At 42.2% G+C, this 25,315-nt stretch overlaps 1 protein-coding gene across 4 annotated transcripts in view; it reads right to left on the minus strand.

The window, feature by feature from the left end:
• Nucleotides 1-25,315, minus strand: part of LOC110845230 (apoptosis-stimulating of p53 protein 1) — an 87,782-nt gene that overhangs the window by 17,888 nt on the left and 44,579 nt on the right. The window contains exon 1 of one of the 4 annotated variants that reach the window (XM_035848836.1): nucleotides 8,288-8,464. The exons of the other annotated variants lie outside the window; for them this stretch is intronic. Within the exon in view, the coding sequence (XP_035704729.1) occupies nucleotides 8,288-8,449 (162 nt within the window). The 5' untranslated portion in view covers nucleotides 8,450-8,464. Of the gene's footprint in view, nucleotides 1-8,287; nucleotides 8,465-25,315 lie in introns of those variants that run through there. 4 annotated transcript variants of the gene reach the window in all.

Consider the following 25,315-nt stretch of genomic DNA (forward strand, 5'->3'; position numbering starts at 1 on the left):
TGAGCTGTGGACACATCCTTCCGAACAATACGTGTATGTACATAGGTAGGAGACTGCTGAAGTCAAATGCAATTCAGAATCGGCAGACGAGCTAGACATCTTTTGTATGTAGGTGTACGTATGTTTATTTATGTACATATGCATTGTATGCACGAGCGGTCATCATCCATCCATATATTTGAATAACTCCCTACAAAAGTATTGTCGTCCACAATTGTACATAAGTTCTTCGCTGCGTTGATAGTTGATTTCGAAATTGCACAAAGTTGATGTTTGCTGACTCCATTGAATTTAGTGTCGCGAAGGAATCTCATTATTTATGTACATTAGCCAATCAAAGTGCATGGAACTACTACATATGCACACAAGTTTCAATTTATAGAAATTGTGCAATAGAGGAAAAGTAACAGACACAAGTTTGCATACAAAAACTGCTGCTGCTGTAGATAAAATAAGTAGCCGATCAAATCAGTGAGCAGTTGAGCACTAGGCAGCAAGTTTATCATCATGTTACATTTCTCAGCGATGAGAGGTGCACTTTCGCAACTGGAAGTTCCTTGAGTTATTCTTATTTAGCATTCTGCACAAATATCTTTGTGTTTTTCGATTAGTTCGTGGGATGGATGGACCCGTATCAGTGAAGAATTGATACGTCAAATAAATGTGAAATCAGCCTGCAAGGACGTGAAGCGAGTGATTTATTCTCAGAAATCTCATCTCTATTCCAACCAAAGTCGGCGAGAAACAGATAGGTTTCAGTTTTGAGTAGCATGCAGCACCCTGATTCGAATATGAATGGGTTGCGGTGTCGATTATGGCAGTCGACAATTCATTCATTCATTCATTACTTCAACTCAATATTGTGAAAGGATACCTATTTATGTGTGAGAGATATCGCGTTGTGTGTGCATTATTGAGCGTCGTTTCTTTCACTTAGCGACATTTCATATTCAGTACGAATTATGAAGTATAAGATCAAAACACATGGTGGAAATTGGACAACTCGATTTGAAATACGTGTTCCATGGAAGAACGCACTTGCATAACGAACGATAACAACTGACGAGATGGGGCCGACTCTGGTGAAAACAAAGACATCGCATTATCAAGAAAGATTCCATGCTCGTTGATGGTTCCCCACTCGTCCAGAATTTGTCGCTCTCGTCAAGATGGAGAGAGCGAGATACAGATCAAAGCATTTCCACCAAGAGTTCAAAAGCATCAAGGTGACTTCAAAGCTCAGAAATGGATGAAAAATGTGGTTTTGCGTGGAGCCAGAGTAGGACGGTTTTTATGTGGAGGGAGAAATACGTGGATTGTTTTTAGCTTTTCAATTTATTTTACGAAATTATGCTGATCCAAGTAGTCGTCGTCCTTCCTTTCCCTCTTTTCACTTGGAGGAGCAAGATCAAAAGCCTCGGAAAATGTGTCCCGTTTGACATCATGCAGCAAAGCCCATTTAACAGAATAAAAATTTCATCCCAAAACTAATTTGTGGCATGTCACCAAATGGACGGAGAAATACGACAAAAAATCGTTCCCACAAATTTCCCATCATCACACATGCGACATGCGAGGAATAAGGCGCATGGAAGTCGAATTAGACACGAACAATGGGAGTGACACAGAGCGACACTTAAGTACCGCGTTCTACCCGCTGCGTCAAGATTCGATTCCAGATTTGACACTGACTTTCACCATCCATCCACCACATTGCAATACCTTGCATCCCCATGTATACGTACGTACGTACTTTGGGCGGTCATGAATGCGAGACATGTGACACAATCCTCTCTCCAACAATAATGGAAATTGGGACGCAAAAATCCAACCCAAACGTCGTCTTGGCTTCAAAGAACCGACCGATGAGGTTCGTGCACGAGCAATGCAATGCATAAGTATGTACATATGTATAGCACGACATGTAGAAACTAGTCCACCAATGACGGGTAGCTGGATTCATTTATTTATGGAAACGTCTATTAAGAATTTATCTCCATTTTATGCAAAATAATAACTTTTCCGACTTCATTATTGCGATTCTATGTTAAAATATATTGAGTCACTTTTTGGAAAATGAAAATAAAAAATAGGCACGGAACGGTGAAAGTATGTCAATTTAAAACTAGAGAAAGCAATGATGCCATTCTAGTTGTGACACATGTATCTGCATGAAAAAGACATTTCGCCACTTGAACAAAACTCAAGAGATTGAAGCACTCGTGGTGGGTTCTCACAATTGAATACGTACGTCTATTCGTCTGTAAGGAAGGAACGAGGGCCGAGAAAAAATAAGGCCGTCGTCGTCACCACACTTCTTTGAATACGCGGAGTAATTTCCATCTTGCGCAGTGAGACACTTGTCAGTTCAGGAAATTAATTTCGGTCATGATAAAATTTCCTAGTTGATGACCTTAATAATAATAATCGAAGGCACCCTCTGTCCCAAAGAGTTTGGCCGTTCCTTCCTGTAGCTCCTCCAACCACAACCTCTATAACTTTGAGCAGGCGGATCTCACCCGGTGCTGTTGGCCGCAATCTTCTTGATGTCGGCTTCTATGGTGGTTGGTTTTTGGATAAAGCAGCAGCGAGATGAGATCACCACCACGAAACGATTCCGTCCACATTAGGCCCTCCACCAAGGCAGGCACCCCATATACATATTCGCACCAAGTGGACTGGGTAGTAGTGATGGGAGAATGCGACACAAAAGTCAAGTGCCAACCGACAGCAGTGTTCGTACGTACAAGAAGTGGAGTGAAAGTCTAAAGTGGCGAATATCGAGCTCCTCGAGGAATTGCTTCCCACTTCCCACGCTCTCTTTCTCTCCTCTCTCGCCCTATCTTTGGGCCAAGATTTCACCAACAACCAACTGACATCTGAGGCCAAGTGTGTGCATGCATGCAATTATAGTAAAATTGGAGAAAATCTCTCCCAGCAGTTCCTTCGCAAACGCCATACGCTGACTTTCTCCACAGAATCGTTCCATGCCGTACAAGTTCTCTGATTGTATTCACAACTTAATTTATGTAACTCTTTTAACTAATCTTTTCCAATGCCCGACTTGTCTCGTGTAAAATTCAGTACACTGGCCGCTTGGTCTCTCTCGTGCCCATAAGTTTGGCGCAAATGGTCTGTCCCAGAATTTATCTAGTGACGGATTTTTTCACCCTTTCCATGCTCCCACAAAGCATACTTTTAGAGTTGACATAAAAAACGTAGGACGACCTAAGCTACCTACACAACGCGGATAGAGCCACATAGCTCGTATTCTTCGTTGTCGTCTGCTGCAGCCGAAATGACAATAGAGCTGTGAATTAAATTAAAGCCGGGAGAGGAAGAAAAGTGCCATGATTTGGCAATGACACTTGGTCTCATTCAGCAGGAGCCGGGAGTGGAATAAGAGTCTCACTCTCTTCTCTCTAAAGTAGTTTGGTGTTAAATGGTGCTGAGCAAACAGTCTTCTTTATCTTACTGAAGCCTGAATGTGTTGTTTGGCCCGTTTTTTGGATCTAAATCCGAGACGTAATATGACCAATAGTGGAGTTTTGTGGATTCTAATTCAATACAAGGACCCAACAACGACACGACAAGTTTTATGCCAACAGACACACAGTTTGGTGAACTTTTGTTGTTGGAACGGTGAGTTTCAACCAAATGAGTGACGATTCGTTATACAAACAATATTGTTCCTAAGAGTATAAAAATAGATTCTGATAAAAGTTCAGGTCGACATTTATGACATGATGACATAAACGTGGTGTAGAAATGACAATTTTACGACTTTTGAACACCCTCACGTACAGATTTCAACTTTGTGAACATAATCCCAGAAATCTATGAGCCATAAAATAATAAAAACAATAGTGCGTAAAATCGACATGAAGAAGTTGGAGGAGGAGCAGCGGAATTGCTCAGCTCTCTGTTTTCGATACTCCTCATTGATTCAGATACCCATCTCCTGCTTCTCTGAAACCCCACCTTATGCGATTTTGCTTTAAAAAGGGAAACTTTTCAAACTCTTGCGAAATCACCTCTCTCCATTTTCCAAACAGCAAAATGATGCATAACAGAAGCAGCAGGCGAAGGAGAAGGCGCATTATTGCTGCCAATGGCAATTCGATATGGCGAATTGGAGAGATCCCATGCCAAAATTGGACACTATTATATCACGTATGTACGTATTTACGTATACGTCGTTATGATTCCATGCATTGTGCTATTGTAGCTCTGATTTTAAGTGATTTTTATTGTGATATTAAAAGAGGGTAGTGAATTTTGATAAGAATAAAACCCGAGAAAACTCGAGGGGAGCAAAAATCATTATTTTGCAGAAAGAAAATACAAATCCGCATAAATTTGGCAGGTGGCCTCCTCCCATGATAAATATGTGAGATGGAGGAGTTTCTGTCTGGTATTCCCGAGTTGGGGTTTTGGCAACAAATCTTTCATACCATCTTTATCTCCCCCTGGGGACCACTTTCTCCACAAAATCACGATTTCAACTCTATTTTATTCAGACAAAAAGTGAATCGAAGAAATGTAAACAAATTTCGAAAAAGTCAGACTGCTTAGGTGAGGAGCCAGTGAAAAAAATTGTTAATAATTTTATGATTTTTAGTAAGAACAAATTTAATTTTTAATTTAATTTTACATCCCTGTTCGCATATGAATATTGCTTATCTTGCTGTACTACCCTTACTATTTTGATATCATTGCACATTTATTAGACTATCAAATTTAGGAATGGCGTTATCACTGAGCTTCAATACAGCTTTCAAATGAAGTACGTAAATGATCATATTTAAACTTCAATTATGAATAATATGCAAATGTGTATATAAAAGGGTCCAAGTGAAAAATGACAGAAAATAAAGTTTTCAAATAGCACACGCTTCTGCACGGCGTATTTTTCCCTTGTTAGCTTCACCTAAGAAAAATGCCGTATCTTGACAAATTTAGGTGGCAGATTTTATGACAAAATAAACATTGGACACCTAGGAGCCGTATTACTCGAGTACTTTCAATTCACAAATTTTCTTCAAAGTTCTTCAAAGCTAAGGCAATAATTCTTACGCAAACTTTCTTCACGATGCACGTTGGAGAATATAAAAACCCAAAGTGCTGCGTTTCGGGGTCCTAAATTGCGTAAACGGAATACCGTGACCATCTCGGTGGGTAAGTAGGAAATCGCATAATTTGATGCAACCGAGTTGTTATTGTGCTTGACAATTGCTCCATTTCGACCTCAGTCATTGCTACTTTGAGTCCAAATTGGATTTATTGTGAGGAGCGTGAGCAAACGCTGGCGGAGCTGTAATGAGGAAGATCTCGTTACAAATGGAAAGAACTGGCGTCATCCAGAGCGGACTCACTTTGAACATTTCAATTTGGTTCATAATGCCGAAGTGAGGCAAGTCTATAATTGGGTGGCAGAGGGACAAGAGAAATTAATTTGGAGCAACCTTTCTCCAAAGTGGAGTATCACAACACTCCAGCCGCCTTCGCCTTCGTTGTCGTCGTCGTTACCACCACCACCACCAAAAAGTCTCATCATCCGGGTCCTCAAGAAAGTAAACCGAACCACTATCTATTGAATAGAACGGAGCACAAGGGAAGTGGAAAGTCTGCGGAGAGAGGCAAGTTTTGGATCTCTCCTATTCATTCAGGCAAACAAACAGTTTAGGTTCAGCCACGCACACCGTGATCACCATGCAGGAGACCACTGAAAAACGGTGTCCCCATCGGGAGGACTTCGATTAGGAATTGCTGGTGCACCCACTCACTCGCAGTCTTAATTGTCCCAACACCAACTGCAAACTAACTTTCTCCAATTCCTTTCTCCCCTTGGTTTCCGTTCTCATTCCAAAATGTGTCTCAACTTTGCTTCAGCCTGTGCTGCTAATAATAAGCAGAGATGTAGTCTTCATGGCTGGCTAATGGGCAGGAAAAGTATGAAGTCGAGTAGTTCGTGTCACTTTTTCCACTCGGACCATTTTCCCCACTGCTAGACGTTCCATACTCAATGCTGGGTATACACACATGTGGGTGGGTGGATGGATGGTGGCGAGCACAAAACTCTGCTGGTTGATGCTAACAGGTCAATGTTCAAACTCTCTCTCAACAGTTCCACTTGACGTACCAGTCCAATTTGGTGAGACAAAGAAAGCTCCTGATCGCATTGTGTTAATGAGAGCAATGACTTCTATTCCGTCGAAGAGAGACAGAGAGAGGAAGAGAGAGAGGAAGAGAAAGTGAGAGAGAGAGAGCGATCGGGTGAGCGAGGTGGAAAGTTGAGAACAGCAGCAGAACAAGTTAATTGCATCAACAGTTTATAGAAGGACATTTACGGGGACGGAATCGTCAAAGTTGGGTGTGCGGGTGAAAATGAACAATAGATTCATTTTCACATAATGGGAAAAGTGCAATTGGAGAAAGTACTTTTGGGGGTCACCTCCTCCTCTACCTCGGTTTAGACACATATAATTAGGCATCTTGATTAGTGGTGCTGACCACCTCAGGCAAAGTAGCTCATTCGCAAATGGTCAGAATTTAACTTACCTATTTGCTTTCTAATTATAATGCACATTAAGTTCTACTTAACAGTTTAGGTCAAAGGTGAAATGTGTGAAATAAATAAGTAGGAAAAACAGTCCTTTAAACCGTCATTTGTCCGGAGAAAGTTCCAATTTCCAAAAATACAACAACTCGCGTTGATCCTCGCTCTGATCTTTGGATGTTTTTGAGTCAACTCGCCATTTAGACGAACAACGTGCAAAAGCGGATAACCCTTTTATCTCTCCTGGTTTTGAGTCACTGTTGACACCAACAAAGGAGATCGGACAATTGAAAGCCTGACTCAATTCTCCGAGAACCATTTCTTTCCACAACGTTCTTCAAGTGTCACTAGCAGTCATGAGCATGCAAAAGGTCAATGTGAGATCAACTCTCCAATGAGTTTGCGAGGAAAATAGCACGAATTTTCCTTGTCGAAAAATAGTTATGGACTCATCGTCGTCCTACACAATTGCCTACTTGCACTCGTGCAGATGCTCTCGAGAGATGCTTCATTCCGCTATTATAAATTTACTCTGGACGGTAACATGAAGAGATAAGGCAAACAATGTTCTGATGGCTCCTGTGCTACTCGTATCGTCACAATTCCATGCAGGTAGTAGGTATCCATTGAGGTGCAAAAGTTGGCCTGGTCCTATTGTGCCCACTTGAGGGGACAGCATGGTCGGAGTTAAAGGAGGCAACCACCACGAGTGAAGTAAAGTGCTTTCTGTTTCAAAGAGCCGTAAATCTTCGTTACACACCTTCCCACTGCCACCATTACATTACATTTTATTTTATGGAACACCAAGCCAACAAAACCTGCAACATACGGTGGAGCAACGATCTGATCACTACTACGGCACAGGTCGGCTCGAGCTGACGCCTTTCTCAACTCACTCGTCGTCGTCGTCGTCGGCGGCGGCGGCGGCAGGGGAGGCGAAAGAATGAGAAGAAAACCACCAAAAAACCCATACTACGAAACTTCCCTGAGCTGGCTATCATTGTTACGTGCACGTACATGAGAAAAGTACAAAATGAGAAAAACTTTAAAAAGAGTTTCAAAGTTTTTGTATAGACTAATCACTTTGCAATTAATCAAGCCCGAGACTCAAGAATAGCACAGTTGACGCCACATGAGAGCGTGTGTGCACAGTGCCTTATTCATTCACAAGTATGGCATATACAGAGTTCTCCATTTGTTAAATAGTTTAGGTGACAGGCTGGAGAAAATTCTTGCTCATTTTCCACTGAATATTTCATGAAATAATTTTTTCCCAAGCTACAATAAACTACTAATGAACTATTTATTTCGGTGCCGAGTTATTTTCTGCGGTATGTGGATACATATTCAGATGAACAAGCGGTATTGCTCCCTCGATCCTGCCGTCTCATAATCTTGCGACGATAAATCTTATCTCAAAAGATTATTGCTTTCGACTCAGTTTTACTTTACGATTCCCAAGTGAAAGTTGGCCTTCTCAAACATTTTATGCTCTACTTGGACCTCTCCTTACTTCCGTTGATAAATGAGAGTCAGAGTCATTTTGTGGTTGAATAGTTGAATTTGGATTCGACTCAATTTTCAATCATAAAATAAACTTTGGGAATAAATCTTCCCACTGACGCTGCCCTCATTGCGTGTGCCCATATTGCTATGTATTCTGGGCCATGTAAATATAGCTGTGTCGAGTGGAACAGTGATTAAAATAATTACTGATGCTATTTATACTCGATATGCGTATGCAGAGGGACGACAAGGTTGTACAACTTTCCTGGCATGGCATGTCCACTCGTCCGGGTTGGAAATAATTTCACAAAGGCTGCGCTCACTTACCTGGAAAAGATAAAAGAGGACAATTATATAATCTCCCGTCGTTATTGATTGATTCATTGCTTTTTCTCAACATTTTTGGAATTTTTTTCTGCACAATCATCATTTATTAGAAATGCCTTTCAGGTGTGAGATTGGATTTTACTTAGAAATCCTGGTTTCCAATAATTTTTGGCAATCACCAACAAAGGGATTTTTAAAAGGAAGCTATACACAAGTGCAACCTTTATCTTTCTCAGCATGATTTTATACGATGTGCTCCTCGCCCTACGTGGTGGAGGATTTCAAAGGAAACGCAACTACACAGAATGAAAATCCTCAATCAAGATTTCAAGATTTAGAACTATGTTGCTGACTCAGCGGCAAATATTTTTGATGAAGGTGGAGGAGGTGGGTCGACGACTAGGGTGCGGTCCAACTTTCTGTTAAGCATGCAGCACCATTTCTCATACATCGACGTCTTAATTCTGCTCCTCAGCCTAGTTGCGAATGTAAACCCTGGTCATGTGCATCAGCAAGCGGACAATGTCCGGATGCTACCTCAATCCTGCAGAATATGTCCCTTGGTAGCTGCATTACCGGCCGACGCGACGTGAAAGGAACCTTTTCCTCCCAAAATTTTCTTCCCAGCTGTGTAAGTACATACAGATATACGAACCTATGTATGTAGTGCGCATTGCGGACTCAAGAATGGGGAGAGCAAATAAACAGAAATGGTTGCAAGTTTCCAATTTCCTTGTAAATTTTTCTGCCGGTGGTGTGGGCCATGCAATCTCTCATCCCATCATCATCGAGGGGATGATACAATCCCATTCAATTCTTCAACGCCACCAGCTCCGTCGTAGCCTTCGAATTGTCTTCAGGGACTCCTACAGATTGCACATAGTCCGCTCTTCCCACTATGTTCACAGGTTTTCCTCGCCTTCTTCAGGCCCCGTAATCTCCTCGCATCGGGAGTGCGAATAAAAAGAAGCGAGATGGAAAAATATAAAATTTGTTTCACACCAAAAAGCAAAAACAAATCCAAGTTGAGAAATCTCGGATGAGAAGGCCCATCAAATTGTGAAATAAATGTTGAACCAGTCTCGCAAATAAAATAAACCATAACCAATCCGAATTCAACGAGGAAGAAGGAAAACTATAACTTCATTGAGTTTTTTTTGTATTCCCTCGTCTTCATCATCCACTTTCGACGGAATGGTTGATTTCGCTCCTGCTTTTTAAGGTGGCAATGCATCTCTACGCGTACGTACATTTGTGAATGTACGAAAGCCGAGCAGAAGAATGCGGTGAAGGTGTTCAGAGGATGAACCCGTGTAAGTATTTTTGTACTGCTTTACTTGGCAGCTTGGTGAACTGGCTGTCAACTGTTGGCTCACTCCACGTCCATTCTCCAACTCTTTCTCTCTCTGCCTCTGACTTGATGGGAGATGAAAGTCGTCAAAAATTTGAATGGGGACCTAAACCGAAAACCGTGTCTCCTTCCGCAATAAAAAAGAATGGACTCGTGGAATATGTAATGAGCAGTTTCAGACAATGGATGCAATGGGTTGACTCCTAAGACATAATGTCTCCTGGTTTGTGCGACAATATTGTACGAAATGTAGTGTTTGTTTCTGTCTGTTTCACTAGAACAATATGCTCGGAAAAAGTGATATTTCTGTCGTCGTCGTCGGTATGTACGCGTCATGTTGTTTTAGAGATTGAGCAACAAAGGGCTTTCCTTATCTGGGGTTTGGACAGCGTTGCTTTCCCTGCAGAGAAATGTGAGCATTTGTCTTTTGTTATTACCCAATGAAGGGCATATTCATTGGGTAATAACAAAAGAACAAAGTACAGTGGCGAGTTGGTTTGCACGTAAAAATGGTCCAACTACATACATACGACGATAATAAATCCTTTTGTTTTTAACGCCTTCATCGTTGTCATTTCCCAAATTAAACTGAGGCATGGATGGTGTTGACGTGTTCACAATCAGAGTAATTACGACTGCTGGGAGGGATATGGCTGCCAAATTCAGCTCACAGGAGAGATAAGAAGATACGATATTTTACTCCAACATTGCATTGTTCCCACATGTTGAGAGTTCATGGTGGGAAATTATTCCGTTCCGTGTTCTGTTGACGCTGGAGTCGTGCTAATGACTTTCCCCGCTATCGCAAAAGCCTGATTGGGAAATGGGAACGGAGAATGACAGAGTGACAATGGCACGATACATAATCTGTGCATAATTCAACCGCCAAATTCTGCAGTAAATACATAGTGGCAGCAAAGGAGGACAGGAACAGGGCGCTTTCAAATTCTCATCATCCATGAGGAGCCTCATATTTCCACTACGGTTGCTTCAAGACTCACGGTGTTTCATGGAATGTGCTCTTTTGATGTGCAATATAGGAAATAACTCGTCGTGGGATATTAGAAATTTAAAACAGTCCGATTCCAGAGTGATGGCACATCTTATTCCCACATAAATATCCCTCAAGTACATCAAAATTCAATTCCGCTGGGAAAAGAAATGCCAATAATTTATCTAAACTATATAAAGCAGGCGAGTGTATCGCTGCTGGCTGGCTGGCTGGGTCGGTGGCTGAGTTGAGAAGTTAGCCTCTCCTTTTCTCTCTCCACTCTGCAGAGAGAACAGGAGAGGCTAATTTCACTAATGTTGGGGTAACGGGCTTATCAACGGGCCTATTTTGCACGTCAATTGACGGGCTTCTACACTAGTACTTAATAATAAGAACGGAATATATTGTCCTGCTGAAGAATATTGAATAAGATTTGGTCTCTCACTCACTGTGAGCGAGAAGGGCATCATCTCTTCCCTCCCACCACCTTTTCCAATCTCCAAGTATCTACGCTTTCCTCCTCAATCTAGTTTTCAATTTCTACCTGCTGGAGCATAAGTAATGGAATTTATTCTCAAATTGACACAAAAATGACGTAAATTCGACAATTTGTAGCAAAATTTAAACTCGTTTTCGTCTAGGCGTCTGCGTATTCAAAAGTTGTTTATATTTTACCTGGCTCAGGAAAAACATATCTCGAGTTCTAAACTGTATCAATAAAGTTGCCCGGATTATATGTTTACGCGTACATGCATAAGTAGCTTTGGGAGCATTATAGGTCGATTGAACGTGGAGATTCTGAGTTCGATGTGTGTATGCATTGTTTTGCTGGAACTTTGTTTGTGTCTTTCCTTCTGTAACTTTGTTTTGTTTCACGATTTTCACAACTTTTTCCGCCAGAGTGAAACTTATCGCCGAAATACTATTATACAATTAGCTAATGCAGAATAATAGTGGGACTTGTATTATTCTGAGGAGGACAAACTCTATTACAAGCCTCATCGTCAGCCGAGTAAATTCAGACATTTGTTGCAGCACTACTTTCTCCTGTGTTTTGTGATGAGCTACAATTTGGGTAGATTGTCAAAACTATGTAGGCAAACTTTTCCCATCCGCCTCGTGTAGTTGTGTGCAGTTGGTTGGAGTTGGAATGCATTTGTCTTGTGTAAACAGTTGACCCGATTTGTGGTCGCTCGTTGTTTCTCATATTATTATCATGAAGCTCAACTTTCTCCCTTTCAGCCAACTGGCCTGCCCCATTCTAAAGTGAGCTTTGGGTGGTGGCATTGTCCTCTGTGCATGGAACGTGGCAATAGTAAACAGTAAAGTGACTCTGAATACCACAACACACACGACTGGTCCGCAGTCCCTCTCGCTGGGATCAGTTTTCTGTGGGGAAAGCAGGTTCGTACAACCACATCCCTTTTGTCATCCAGTTTAGAAGAACCAAATCCAAAAGTTGCTCCGAATCGAGGTCTACCACGACCACGTCTCTCCTTCTCTCACTTACACTCTCAATGTTCATCTCTCTCTCTCTCCGTGGTGGAATAGCAGAGTAAGTCGCTCTCTCTCTCTCTGCCCTGAAGAGATGGATGAGAGGCACAGGTGCTTTCACCTACAATTAATTTTTGGAACACGTGTCCCCACGAAATTAGGAGTGACTGATGCGTCATGTTCTACAATAAGAAACATGGGTAATCCGTCACCAGATGCGCTGTAATCCTCAACTTCACCCATCTCAGTAACTCGGACCAAATTGTAAACATTAGCAGCACGTCTTGAGACAAGAGTTGCCTAAGGTTATCGATGGGAGGAAGTGGAGGAAAAAATTGGCTATGCGATAACCACCGTATTCCATGTGATGAAAAATAAATAAAAAGTAAAATGAATGCCGTAACACTCCTGCTGTAAAAACGGATCGCAGCATAACCGCTCAGTAAGTATCGAGCATGAATATATTTATGAAGTGCAAAAGGTTAAATCATAGTCGCCCAGGCGGACGATGGCGTAATGGGAAAAGTAAACGCAGGCAGGCATGCAATATAAAACCCAATGAAGAGAGAGCACACGGAAAAGGGCTCCGAAATCGGTGCATAACGTGTGAAATGAACTCGTGTTGAGCAGGAGTCCGAGAGTCGGTAAGTTATTATCGTCCTGCATGATACGAATGCCTCGGTTCTCCCTCTAATTTCTTGACTTTGGGAAAAAAGCAACAGCCTTTAATATGAACACCGGTCGACGGTGCCAGCAGAGGGGACAAGTGCGGACTGTGTTCTTTGGTGAATGAGTGTTATAGTTCCTGCTACATTTACGAGGCTGAGAGCCGTTTACTTGCTTATTTATTTATTTAGACCAACGCATCGCATAAAACTGAATACTTTATGGCTATTGATTGGTCGTCTGTGTATGTAGGTCCATTGGCCCCATAATTCGGATTCATCAATCGTGTGTTCAATACCAGAGCGTCGCAATTTTGTAAAATTAGCAATTATTTAGACTTCGAAATGGGACCCGCATGTCCGTTTGAGGGTGCCCGACCATGTGTAAATATGGACGTACATATCTCTCCTCGACCGCCTTTAAAAGATTATAGAATACGAGTTGGGTCAAGTGATTATTGAGATAGATGAGTGCGACGATTGGCCAAATGACCGACAAGGGTCGTATTTATATGAATAGATTGGATATATCATTTACACGAACTGGACATTATCGAAACTACCCAAAATACATAATCTCTACGAACAGTTAATCCAAAGTTTATTTTGGGACTGAAATATCCATTGCTAATGCATCGAATATGGATTTTCTGAATAGTTAGACATGCATTTCGTGTCTCCACTTTTTAGCAACATACATAAAACGACAAACTTTTAAGGATTGGCATGAATTCGGCGTATAGGATGGATTATTTAGACCTCTCTCCGCCGTTATAAATCCTTGCCCCCTCCAAGCGATACGTACCCAGTACAGGCATCTATTTGGACATTACCATTAAAAATTAACGAGGCAGTTAAAAAGACCAGCATGTGAGACACTCCAATAATGTGTCCATTTTGTCAACAAGGCATGAGGTAAGCCCACCGATTTGAATGCCTCCCCGACGACCAAAACGGTATGCGAGCGAGTGTTGGAAGTGGAGGGTAAGTCAATAAAAGGGTCCCGTCTATCGTATCGGGACAGGAGGCGAGGTGGGCATATTGTGCGGAATTTCCTACCTTCCTTCTCCCAACAAACGTTGATATGCAGATTCCGTCGAGGGAGAGAAAGTCGGGCACATATTATTCTCTCCACTTTGTAAACCAACCAGTCAAAATCCTGCCGGTAGTGGTGGAATAGCGAGTGATAGCTGATGGTCATAGGAACACTGCGAGAGGCAGCAGAGAGATAATCGATTAATGCACTATTATACTTTTTCTAACCTATCAACCATCCACCAAACGCTGTAGTTTTGGCTGGGCAATTCCCATTCAAAGCATTCCATCACACATCAGCCAGCTAAATATTCTGTCTACGCAGCAAAATTGAATTGAATTTTTACATTCATTCTCCAACTTTGACTTTCACCAGGAGGATGAATTCCAAATGACCAATTATTTACAATTTGGTAAATGCTAATTCAATCGTGTTAAAATTTTGCTGTTTTTAATGAGCCATAAAATCCACAGAATATTATGTATATTATTTGTTTATTCATTACATACACAGGAACCGCTTGTAATATTATGCATAATATCATACGTAGAATTTAAATCGTGTCGTGGAGAGCAGTGCACTTTTGGTATAACGTTGCAGTTCTCATTATGGAAATACTAGCGTATAGCCCGGCCAAGGCCGGGTTCTAGAGTTCCAGTGGGGGGTGTGCCCAAAGCGAAAAATCCGTCATGCTATACTTTAAATAATTCCCAGTGGAGACTTCGTCGTACTACATACATACATCAGAGTGAGGGTTTGCCCCAGTCATACTGCATTTTAATTAACCTGGTCACAGTACAATTTGATTTCCCCCTGTGGGAGTAGTTGAATAGCTAATTACTTAAATTCCCGTCGTGTGGGAGTAACTGCATAGCTAACTATTTATATTCCCGCGCTTCACGCTCCCGTTCAGTTCCATAAACCCCAACTTCTATAATTAACGTCAAACTATTGACGGATTCGGATTCAGCGTCAAAAATACATTCGAATTGATATGCGACATCACGGATAAGCCATATTTGGCTGCCACGGTCACGGGAAGGTCACGGGGGCCTCGGAGGTCAAAACCATTAATGGCGTTGGATTCAGCGTCAAAAATACATTCGAATTGATATGCGACATCACGAATAAGCAATATTTGAACCCCACGGTCACGGGAAGGTCACGGGGGCCTCGCATGTCAAAACCATTGACGGCGTTGAATTCAGCGTCAAAAATACATTCGAATTGATATGCGACATCACGAATAAGCAATATTTGAACCCCACGGTCACGGGAAGGTCACGGGGGCCTCGCAGGTCAAAACCATTGACGGCGTTGAATTCAGCGTCAAAAATACATTCGAATTGATATGCGACTCGCTGTGGGTGGAGTTTCTCAAACTAAAATAATTAATTAATAGTGTTTATCAAGATTACTTATCATGATAACCACTATTGATGAGTGATGTATGTATGCATACTGCTCACTCACTCAATTTACTTGCACACTGCAAATATACAAAGACATTTAATTTGAGATTGATGGCAAGCGTACGTGAAAGTCACGTGCAGGCGAAGTGAGACTCATGCAGAAAATTCATGCATGCGGTTGCTCCGCGTCCTTCTTTGTCTTCTCTACGGGGCAACTTGCATCGCATCACTCCTCGGTCAGTCAGACAGGCAGCGACTTAACACTAACGCTTTATGGAAGTAGATGCGTCGTAAAATATGTTTTTACGCCGATCAGCATAGTTTCCATACACGTGGATGTTCTCATCTTTGAGCCTATAAACACCTCGAGTAAGTGCCTCATCATCATCACCACCACCACTACGTCGTTGAGCGGAATCACTTTCTCCTCCAAATATGATGGTGTGAATCCTTGTTTTGCAGATGCTATGCAAGATACGAGAAGGAGGGCACTTGTTTGAAATTTGTTATTTTTAACCTTTGGAGAGGAGAATAAATCCGAGAAACAAACAAGAAGAGGGAAAGAATCCAGAAAATACGTCCCGGGAGGAACGAGGCCTCTCCTCCTCGTTCGTGCCTATTGACAATCGCCATAAATTTAATTTCCATCCTTTCATTGAATAATTCAATTCCTCCCGATTTATTTCTTTATTTGGTTTTTATCTCGGCAAAGCTCAAAACAAAATAAGATCAAATCACATTCCAGTCGTTGAAGAAATACAAATCAGAAATCGAAATATTTCGAGTCTTGTTATCTCTCGAGAATAAACAAATAATGGCACAATCGCGTTCTTCTTTCAGCCCGATGCTTACTTATTACTATTGCTTCCGGGGGTAGCATGGTTGTACATACGTTGTAGTAATAATAGTAATAGTAGAACCAATGGTATAGGTATTCTTGCTTCATACGTAATAATATGCAAATAACTCATTCTTCTACACTCGCCCGCCAAACATACAAAATGAAGGAAATCAGTTTAAAATCCAGCGAACGAGTGAACCAAGCGATCCCGCAGAGGTCAAAAATACGTGCACAAAGGTGAAAGAAACTTGTTTGGAAGGAGACATTATTTTATTAAAGAATTTTGGGCTGAATTGTCCACCATCGGGGACGACGACTGCATGTGTGTGTGTACACATGCAAAAATGTTGATGAAGGGAAGCCAACAAAACGGACGACGGAGAGCAATTTGATCGATTTTCCAGGAACCAAACAACTCTTTTTTTTATCCCGTCGAGCTTCTATACGTGTCCGTGTCGAGTGTAGTGTTGAAGCTGTATTTTGATATGAAGGCGAGCACTTGAGAAGGTATCAATTCCTGAGTTTTGTACATGTCAAAGGTACGTATGCACAAAGTTCGAGAAGTTGGTCCGTTGCTGAATATATTGTTGAGTCGAGTTGGTTCAATGCAGCAAATACAATAAAAATGGACGAGGTTGTGAGTGTTGCTATTTCTTCTTCATTCCTTCAGCCTTGACACGCAATGTTTTGTGTGTAATGATGCATGGCTTCAGTTTTCGGTTCTGCTCTCGTCCTAATAACCACCCAGCCCACGACGACTACGACCGGCCGTGTTGGTGTGCCCGTCGTCATGCCATGAACTATGTGTACGTACGCTGATGCTGGGTGTGTGTGTGTGTGGAGAAAATATTATTGTGTGTGTATCGGGAGTTTTGTTGAAGCATGTTTTTTCCGAATTTTCCAACGAATGTAAATTTACTCGCGTGATACATCCAACCTTTTCTACTTCAGTCAAAATTCTCTTTGAACTCGCTCCTGCTGCCTACAACCTTCCGGACCGACTTGTTCCAGACCTGCTTTCCCTCCTCGTGAAAGGTATCCAGACTGGAGTCAAATGTTGAGATGAACACCATAACTTTGCATGCAGTCTCATGTGTGAGCATTATGTTACCTTTCCCGCAAAAGGCTGCACTTCGATTTGGAGTCGAGATACATAAATAGAGATCGAAACAATATCATTAAAATAAACGGTGAAAGCGTTCTCTCAGATGTGGAAAGTTGACGAAAAACATGTGCACTCTTTCAAACCAAACCTTTCTCGTGAGGGAATCGATGCAACAATATCATGCCATTTGTGGAAACACTTTTGAAATTTTTGCGAAGAAAAGTTTAAAAGTATTTGGAGAGAGCATATTTGGAATCTGGGGCACAACATGAACAGATTCTTTCCGGATGGTGATGCCCGGTCGGAGGAGGAAAAGGCCGGATCCGGATTGAATTTGCCGACTCTTATACACTTTTACCCCACTTCCTACCTATTCTCCCATATGAATGCACACATACCGTGGATGTGCACCTACGTAGTGGTACACCACACATTGCACACTGAGCCGTCTCAACGGTTTCCACAGTAAAGAACTCAATGAATGAGATGCTGATGCTTGTTCTTTATTTTATACTCCTCACCAGATCCAAGTTATGGAGCTCAAGTGCATTATACGAGAACGAAGCCAGGAACGTGTGAGGAATATAGCTGGCTGACTGACGAAAGTCTTTCTCCATTCTCAACGAGGAAATCAATTCTTGTGCTCTGCGTTGCCCTCGGGTTTGGGCGAGAGCTGGTGAAAAGAAAGAATTTGAACGCAATATTTTGCATGTTGGAGACTACATATTACACAATGCAATGTGGGCTTTAAACACATTCTGCCCTGGGAGTTGAGCTCAAGAAACTCGTCAAGAAGAACGAATGATCCACACACAGCAGAATCCAGGATGTTATTTCTTAGAATTCCTACAGCAAACCAAACCACGGAGCGACCAAATCCAGCCAAACCACCACCGACAGACAGCAGCGGAGAAAGAAACCCCGGAATAAAAGTAGGTATAAATATAAATATAAATACGAAATACGACCGACCGACCGACACACCATAGGAGAAAACCTATAAGACAACGGCCAAGGAGGAGGAGGAAAATACTGACATCTCAAATCCGACTTAAGGAGGCCGGATAAAAACTGCAATGTCACTGGTTTAAGCCATATTGTTCTCCTCCCAAAGTCCAGTTCATATCTGATGAACCTCACCAGCCAAGCCTTCCTCGTCGCGTGGGTGAAACATCTTTTGATAAATTGCTCAGATATCTTCAAATTTAATTTTAAACTAAAATATTTGTTTCCTAAAAAAAGAAGCCGGGCCAGACCAGAATTTCAGATGTTTGCAGACCTCACATACTTTCACTTTACTCTGAGTCAGTTTGTGACGGGGAGGAGATTGATGCCACCGAAAAAGGAATTTCATTGCTGTCAGCCAATTATTGTTAAAGTCTTTCGACGATTCCAAGTTCATCATCGGGATACAATAGTCGCTTAGTGCAGTTTGTCAGACCGTTTTATATCCTGTCTTCCACTAAGCCGCCATTCTCGAGCTTTCTTCCAACAATTTCATTAAATGACAACTGACAACCTACATTTCCCTGCGAGGATTTACTAAAAATTCAATGTCGTCACCACGAATCAACTAAACGTTGTCGAACAACATGAGCAATTTTTAAGCACGAAATGCTGAACATGTAAATATAATCAACTACTCCCGTCGAGCTGGGCGAGCTTTAGTAGAGAAAATTGAACTGAAAATCAATTAATTTATAAGGATTAAGGGATTCTGAGGAAATAACAATTAACGCTTCGTGATGAAGAAAAATATTCTTCAAGAAGAAAATTTCCCAAAACTTTTCCATTTAGTTTTCCCCACGCAAATTTACAGCCCTGCCGCCCGGACCAAAAAAAACAAGATTACATGTTTAGGTACTGGAGGACACATTTCTTATACAATTGGGATAAAAATCACAATAAATATATTTATTTTTGTTCCCAACTTGGTTTTATTTACCCCATCCAATTTCAGGTATGGCTGAGACGGCCGTCTGTACGTACACACACACATATGCTGCATGGTGATTGTTAATTTATCCCAAAGGATTCTCTCAATTTCCACTCGACCACGGGTTTAGTGCTTGCGGAGTTAATGGGGAAGGAGAAGAGATTCCTCTCTCTTAGAATGATTTGGATTTAAACAACGTCTCAGAATTTATTGCTTCTCGCCACTTAACTGTTCCACCCATTTCGCGTTGATTGTTTCCATCCTGGAGTAAAAGAGGACACACAAACCACATGCATAGCGGGATAGTAATTACAAACGACCACCACCGAGAACACAAGCGATCGTGTGCACAAGAAACAAACTTGGATCTCCCGCTATCGTCTTTTCTCTAGAACGAAGATTGACAAAATATCACGTTCGCGATATGATAAGAGCAATCAGTGACAGGGAGGAAATGATACATGCACTTTGTATCAGGCAACATTGGCACCCTACACAAATACATTTGGAAGAAGACAATGCGAGTGGTATTTTTTCTTTACTTGCTCTTTGAAAGTGAAAGAACTACGACGGTTGAAAAAGTAAGTCTCATTTTATTGCCTTAATCTTTCCCTTGCTTTATCTCCCTTAAAATAGCTGTTTTGGAGAACAACGGGGGAAATGACGAGCCTGTGAATTATTTTCCCTCCTTCAGTGCACACACAGACAATGTTGGCACAGAGAACTGAAATACACATGAAACGGACACACTACTCGCCCACTGGACTTGGTTTGCGTACACATGTAATTGTGCAACATTCTTGCGGAGGCGAAGAAGTGGCGTATTCACAACTAATCCCGCAGCCAGTTCGACGCGTCATTGTCGCCATTGGCCTAAATTCAATTATCAGCGGAAGGGAAATAAGAATCAGGAGGCAAACAAGACCAAGAGGCGAACCACGGGGGTATGAGAACCATATGGTTGTTTACGATTGGTTGACAGCCTAATAAAATAGCTTTCCTCATGACTGCTCCGTGGTGGTGGTGGTGAGCATTCAGTGGAAACTAATTATCCTCAGAACTCTTGTGTACAGACAACATCTCGGCACCAACAAAAATTTGGTTTATTGCGCGTTGACCATGCTGACCGAGGGAGGACAGGAGGGAAACAATATAATCCTCCAGAAGGTGGATGGATGACGGGCTAAAATGTTATACGTGTCTGTAGGCGGAGAAAGCAGAATCTCCTCGGCTGTCTTATTCCCTCCGACGTACGTATCTTCTGTCCAGGAGCATTAGAAGGAACTCATTTTGGCATCAGTGCAACTGCTGTTATTAGTTCTCCGCTCCGTTGGGTCCTTGCTCTTTGGTGTGGCGAGGATGGGCAGGCGAGGGTTCATCAAATCTGAAGGAAATGGAACAAATGGAAGCCACCGAAAGCGGACTCGTTCAGAATTCTAATGACCTTTCTCTCGCGGAACTAATGCATCCACGACCACGAGGAGGAGAAGCCAGTGGGAAGAAGAAGGTGAGCTCAGCCCAGGACGAGACTCGTGCTTTCTCCAGATGCTAACTTAACCCATTTCCAATTGATTACTTAGCGAGGGTGTAGCTGTATCTCTTTGATGGGATCTTGTATTGTGTGTGTTGCTGTAAGGTGAGCCATTTCCACGCAATTTTCTTAATGGCAGTCCACGCTTGCTCAAGTGCTGAATTGTTTCATAAATACGTAGGTGCCCATTACACCGCGTATTAGGATGTGTCCTCTAATGGGCGCAGAATTGAAACCCTCAAACCTGCCGAGCTTTAATGTGCCTGGAGTGGAATTCAAATTCCCATTCCCATTGCAATTCACTCGCCCATCAGGAGAACTGTGCTTGTGCATAATGTATGGCTTATTAGGGCTGCACGAGGCTGTGGTTGGGGTTATCCGCAAAGGGTTATCAAGTTCTGTTTTCATTTTTCAATAACCCGACGAATTAGGTTATACGATTAGAATTTACTGCAGAATAAGCAAAAGACCACTTGTCTCGCTGCTCATTATCCTTGAAAGGGAGTCGAATAGATATTTGCTAATTTATCAGGAACTGACTGACAGTCCTTCTGTATGATGGACGTTTATTTGTACCGGCGCCATTTGTTACAGAACGGTTTCCCAGCTCTTTCAATATCGTTAATTAATCACATTACGCCAAATGATTGCCAAACATGTTCCCCGGAAAACAAAACGATGCACAATTGATTTTCAAAGTAATCCACAGAGTGCTGCTGATGAAAGGTGTCAAAACTGCAGACTATGTACACTAATGCCATGCATATGCTCATTAATTAAAAAATTGTCAAGACAAATGAATCCAAATGAATGGGGAATAGAGAGCAAACAAATAGTGCAACTCGTGACATTTTGACTGGGCAATATTACTGTTGAGCAAAAAGTAGTGGGAGCAGTATGAAAAGTAAGCTGCAGCTGCACTTAATCCACGACTGTTTTGAGTACAAGGGCGACAGGAGAGTAAAATAAGAAAGTGATGCCGTAATAAAACACAGCGGAAACCAAACTTGGGGAAACGTGGTATTAAGTGCCAGAGAGTCATTGTTCCTCGCCTCCTTCATTTGTATGCTTGGCTGCATATTATTCCGCCCCGAATTCGGGAGGATGGAGAGAGAGAGAGAGCTGTGCGAGTAATAATTATGATTCAAAAACAACTTTCACCAGCGGAGCACCTTTCTGTTCCGAGGAGTGGCTGGCAGTGGTGCAAAGCCCCGTCCAACAACTCACAAGGATTAGTTTAGTACCCAAAACCGACTCATTCATTCATGGACCACTGGAGCGTTTTCACTCAGCGAGCGAAGTGGTCTCCTTCTCGAAACTTTGATCCACATGGATTTTGATTGTGAATTGGAAATGCGTCCTCCTCCCAATTGTGAATTGCGGATCTCATCACAACCAATCCACCCTGGTGCCCATCTGATTAAAATTCGCTACTTCCTCCTCTGCACACTTATGCATGTACGTGTGCTTGTATAGACTCCTGGTTTCCGGGGGTTTGATGATGATTAGTATGATGATGATGGTGATGATGATGGTTCTATGGCAGTGGGAATCGCTTTCATTTCAGGTCCCATTAGAAGTATTAACTATTTACAGCTCCATTGAACGTTCCCCACACCACCACCACCACCGCCACAACCACGGGAAGCACCCAATAAGACCGACCGACCCAGATAAATTGGGCCTGTTGAGCTCGGGAGAAAGTAGTCGTTCTACATTTTACATTGTGTGGAGGATGGGGAGGATTGCTAATTTATCAGCCAATGACTTGTTTTTAGAGTGATTTATACTCAGATAAACAACAAAAGGGAGATTATACCTGCTCCCTGTTTATTTCTGGATTGGAATTTGTTTCATTTTCCGAATTATGTAAACAAGTTGGAGTAACTTTGTGGGTTTAGCAAAGAATTTTAATACAACTTCTCCACAAAACTGGGTTTATGCCATTCTCATTTTTACAGCTTAATTTTATCGCCTACGTAGATGGCTGTGGGGACGCATCCATCCATTACGCCTGGAATTTCAAAGGATTCCAATTTTGTCACATTACCATCAATAAGTTGACTTTCTCCTGCACACTTTTCGCATGTGGGGATCGTTCCCATTGTAAATCATCCTCGTCTTGACTCGCATCTCATGCCATTTTATTGGTGTGGATATGCATGAGCGTGCTGCAGATGAGTGGGACCATATCCTCGTTCGTTCGTAGTGCAAGGGATAGTCAGTTCAGTTCAGTGGTCAATGTGGAGGAAAAAGGCAACAGTCTTCTTCTCTCGAGGAGGAGAGTGTCGACGATCGCATAAATTGTAACCTGTCGACTGGTCCCATTCTATTTTCCTTGACTTTCTCCTCTCTCCTTTCTCCCACAAACGCGGCGGAATAAGAGGCACACACAAACGATACAAACCACTCTTCCCATGCACCACCCAGCTCCCTGCTTGTGTGTGTGGGCACTCTAATCTATTTAAACGGAGAGGATGTGGAAGAATGCGGAGAGTACGAGTTCAGCTTTTAACGAGAAATGATGATGTGTAAGTAAAAGTGGAGTAAAAGTAAAATGAACTTTGACTGCCTTTACTACATACGGCGGATAAAGAGGGAGGACGTAAACCCAGTCTTTAGCTTTATCAGCCTCGCCTCCTCCTGATACTGCCACTTCTTTTCCTCTCTGCTCCTCTCAGTGTACATTTTTCGAGCAGTGAAAAAAACTGTTTCTCGCAAACTATCCGATTTTTACTCTACATCGTTTCACCGACCAGACAGACAGAGAGAGAGACACATTTGGTCCGCTCATTCAACGGGTACGCCGTTGTCGTCTCTGGGGTTTGGGCGCATAGAAGAAATTTAGGATGCGGAAAATTAAAAGGAAATGAGATTCACGATTAGCTAACTTCACTCTGAATTTATCATGGGTTTTATTCCCCGTAAAGGTTCTGAACCTCAACTTTCTGGCTTATTTGCAATGCTGATTTTTAAAGTTGGTATATTTTGTTAAGGGACAAGTGGCAGTCCATGTAACTTGCTGTCACGCCACAAAAAAATGCGATACCCACTTCAGGTAAGTCCAACCCAGTTTACATACGTAATACGCCGTATTATTAGATAAGTTGTAATAAATGATACGAACGGACCAATAAGGTTGCGGACGAGATCTTGGAGAGAGATTTTAAGACGGTCGTCATACTTGCAATATGACATTTTAACAGCTTTGTTTTACATTCTGGGAATTATCTTATCGATCTGCGAGTAGCAGTTTTAGAAATTCCATCCGTCGCAATGAGCTCCAAGACGCGACACAAAGTCAACTCATCTGGTGAGGTACACTCTTTAACCGTGTCGTATGAAAACTTTATGGACGCCCTCAATCTAACATGATACTCATTTAATCTCGAGTCTGCAAATTACATTAGGGTTCCGTTGTGGTTGGTTAGACCAACGCAATATAAGCAAGGCTCACTCCGAGTTAATAATATGCACGCCTCCCATGCGGGTTAATTGGGACTGAATTTTGAGACAAAACTAGTAAACAAGACAAGGAATGTCAATTTTGTAGTTTACGTAATTCGAGGTGCATTTGATTTTTGTAGACATTGTTGGTTGCCTACCTCCTCGTCAAGTTCCCACTTTCTCCACACTGTAATATTTTACATAGTTTCATAATAAACAGAGACATGCTATCTTATCTTAATTTACAAAGGAGCTGCCAACAACCGGCAGCTTTGTTCTTGCCAGGCTCACGAAGAAACCAAGTCTCTAATGTTGTCGGGCATGGGTGGCTGTGTGTGGAGGGTTTAGAGGATCAAGGGAAGGAAACCACTTCCTTCCACCACCACGGACCAACTTATCTGTGGAGAAGTTCCCCTGAGGAAACCGACTCCTCGGTTTTCTCGGATGGAGCAAAGGATACGTACAACAATTTACACATAAAAAGAATTAGCAGGGGCAGTGGAGGAGGCAAGAGTTACTTTGCTGCTTACTTGGTGAAAACTTTGTGTTACCTCAAATAGCTAGTGCAATATTTATGTCAGTTTTTTATCCGTTACACACCGAGGCGAAGAAGGAGTGGATGATCGATCACTGCATCAGCATTCAGGTCCTTATTTCTTCCCACATTGAACAAAATTGAAATGTGGAAACAGTTTCAGAGAGACAAGACAACGTCTCGTTCTCCTCCTTCTGCTCTGTAAGTACCACTGACTAGAGGACCGTGTTACCTGCCTGCCGCCGTCTGCCACCACCATCACGGCTGCAATTCCCCAAGAAAAATACGAAGACTTCCTCTGCCTCATTCAATTTAAAATTCATCCAGAGCCACATATTGCATTACACCTGTCACTCTTCCACCTTCATGCTTATCATTTCTCCTCCCAGTTTTGCAAAACAATCTTGCTACTTACGTCCTCCGCGGCGAGGATGACTTCATATTTCATACTTAATGCACTCCTTTACAACTCGTGTGGAATTGCACAAAGTCACACAATTCGCAGGAGACTAGTTCTGTGTAGTTCTACATGCGGAATAGAGGGGTGCATGAGGCTTGACGGTTTCACTCATACATACA

Source organism: Folsomia candida, unplaced genomic scaffold (assembly GCF_002217175.1).
Source record: "Folsomia candida strain VU population unplaced genomic scaffold, ASM221717v1 Fcan01_Sc002, whole genome shotgun sequence".
In the NCBI taxonomy this organism is placed as follows: domain Eukaryota; kingdom Metazoa; phylum Arthropoda; class Collembola; order Entomobryomorpha; family Isotomidae; genus Folsomia; species Folsomia candida.